At 52.0% G+C, this 1,247-nt stretch overlaps 1 protein-coding gene across 2 annotated transcripts; it reads left to right on the top strand.

Annotated features, from left to right (window-relative positions):
• Window positions 1-537: 537 nt before the first annotated feature.
• LOC133538381 (gamma-crystallin M3-like) lies at window positions 538-1,247 on the top strand. 2 transcript variants are annotated; one of them, XM_061879978.1, is made up of 3 exons: window positions 538-573; window positions 639-881; window positions 946-1,247. In XM_061879978.1, exons 1-3 carry the CDS (start codon window positions 544-546, stop codon window positions 1,219-1,221), a joined length of 549 nt encoding a protein of 182 aa, XP_061735962.1. In that variant the 5' UTR covers window positions 538-543; the 3' UTR covers window positions 1,222-1,247. The 2 variants fall into 2 exon arrangements, with proteins under 2 accessions (XP_061735962.1, XP_061735961.1); XM_061879977.1 differs by having other exon boundaries at window positions 546-573; window positions 943-1,247.

Genomic DNA, 1,247 nt, shown 5'->3' with positions numbered 1-1,247 from the left:
TACTACACTACTGTATAATGTTGTCATGATGGTGGTACTTGATGAATACTTAGGTCTACTACATTACTGTATTTAATGTTGTCATTATGGTGGTACTTAATGAATACTTAGGTCTACTACACTACTGTATAATGTTGTCATTATGGTGGTACTTAATGAATACTTAGGTCTACTACACTACTGTATTTAATGTTGTCATTATGGTGGTACTTAATGACTACTTAGGTCTACTACACTACTGTATTTAATGTTGTCATGATGGTGGTACTTGATGAATACTTAGGTCTACTGCATTGTAATGAATGAGTGAGTAAACAGGAGGTGAAGTAAAAAGTACACCTGAGGTTTGCTTTGTTCTCCTCCTCTGGAAGCTCCCACAGCTGGCACAATGCCACCGATGCAGAAAGGGTCTTTAAGGGCCGGTGCTGTCATGTGACCACCATGTTGCTGACTCGGGGGCTGGGAGGGGCCACCAGGAGGGGGCCCCGCCGGGCCGGCTGCAGGTATAAAAGTGCAGCGGCAGGGGCTGACCTCCAAACAACAATGTCCACCACCGACATGAGCATGGGCAAGGTAAGCATCACGGGTCTTTTCCAGAAACTCCCGTGCGGGTCCTACCACTCCACCTCCTCTTCCAGATCATCTTCTACGAGGAGAGGAACTTCCAGGGCCGCTCTTATGAGTGCATGAGCGACTGCTCCGACATGTCCTCCAGCCTAAGCCGATGCCAGTCCTGCCGGGTGGAGAGCGGCTGCTTCATGGTCTACGAGCGCCCCAACTTCATGGGCAACCAGTCCTTCATGAGGAGGGGCGAGTACTCCGACTCCATGAGCATGATGGGCATGAGCGGCGGCATCAAGTCCTGCCGTTCAATCCCTATGGTGGGTGCACACCTTTGGTGGTTTTGAACCTGATCTAACCGTGTCTGGGATGTCCCCCAAGCAGCACAGAGGCCAGTTCCGGATCAAGATCTTCGAGCGGGAGAACATGAGCGGCCAGTCCAACGAGCTGCAGGAGGACTGCGACAACATCCAGGAGCGCTTCCGCATGAGCGACTGCCTGTCCTGCCAGGTGTTGGAGGGCCACTGGCTGCTGTTCGAGCAGCCCCACTTCCGGGGCAAGATGATGTACGTCAGGCCCGGCGAGCACCGCAGCTTCCGGGACATGGGCATGAGCGGCATCAGCTTCATGAGCATGAGGCGCATCACGGACACATGCTAGATGTTTCCACAATAAAGATCCATTAT

Source organism: Nerophis ophidion, linkage group LG19 (assembly GCF_033978795.1).
Source record: "Nerophis ophidion isolate RoL-2023_Sa linkage group LG19, RoL_Noph_v1.0, whole genome shotgun sequence".
Lineage (NCBI taxonomy): Eukaryota > Metazoa > Chordata > Actinopteri > Syngnathiformes > Syngnathidae > Nerophis > Nerophis ophidion.
The sequence above is the reverse complement of the archived record's forward strand: the minus strand, read 5'-3'. Positions and strand labels throughout refer to the sequence as shown.

Coding starts and splice junctions, on each gene's coding strand:
- LOC133538381 (XM_061879978.1), top strand. CDS start 544: ATGTCCACCACCGACATGAGCATGGGCAAG. Junction 574..638: donor CCGACATGAGCATGGGCAAG/GTAAGCATCACG, acceptor CTCCTCTTCCAG/ATCATCTTCTACGAGGAGAG. Junction 882..945: donor CCTGCCGTTCAATCCCTATG/GTGGGTGCACAC, acceptor TCCCCCAAGCAG/CACAGAGGCCAGTTCCGGAT.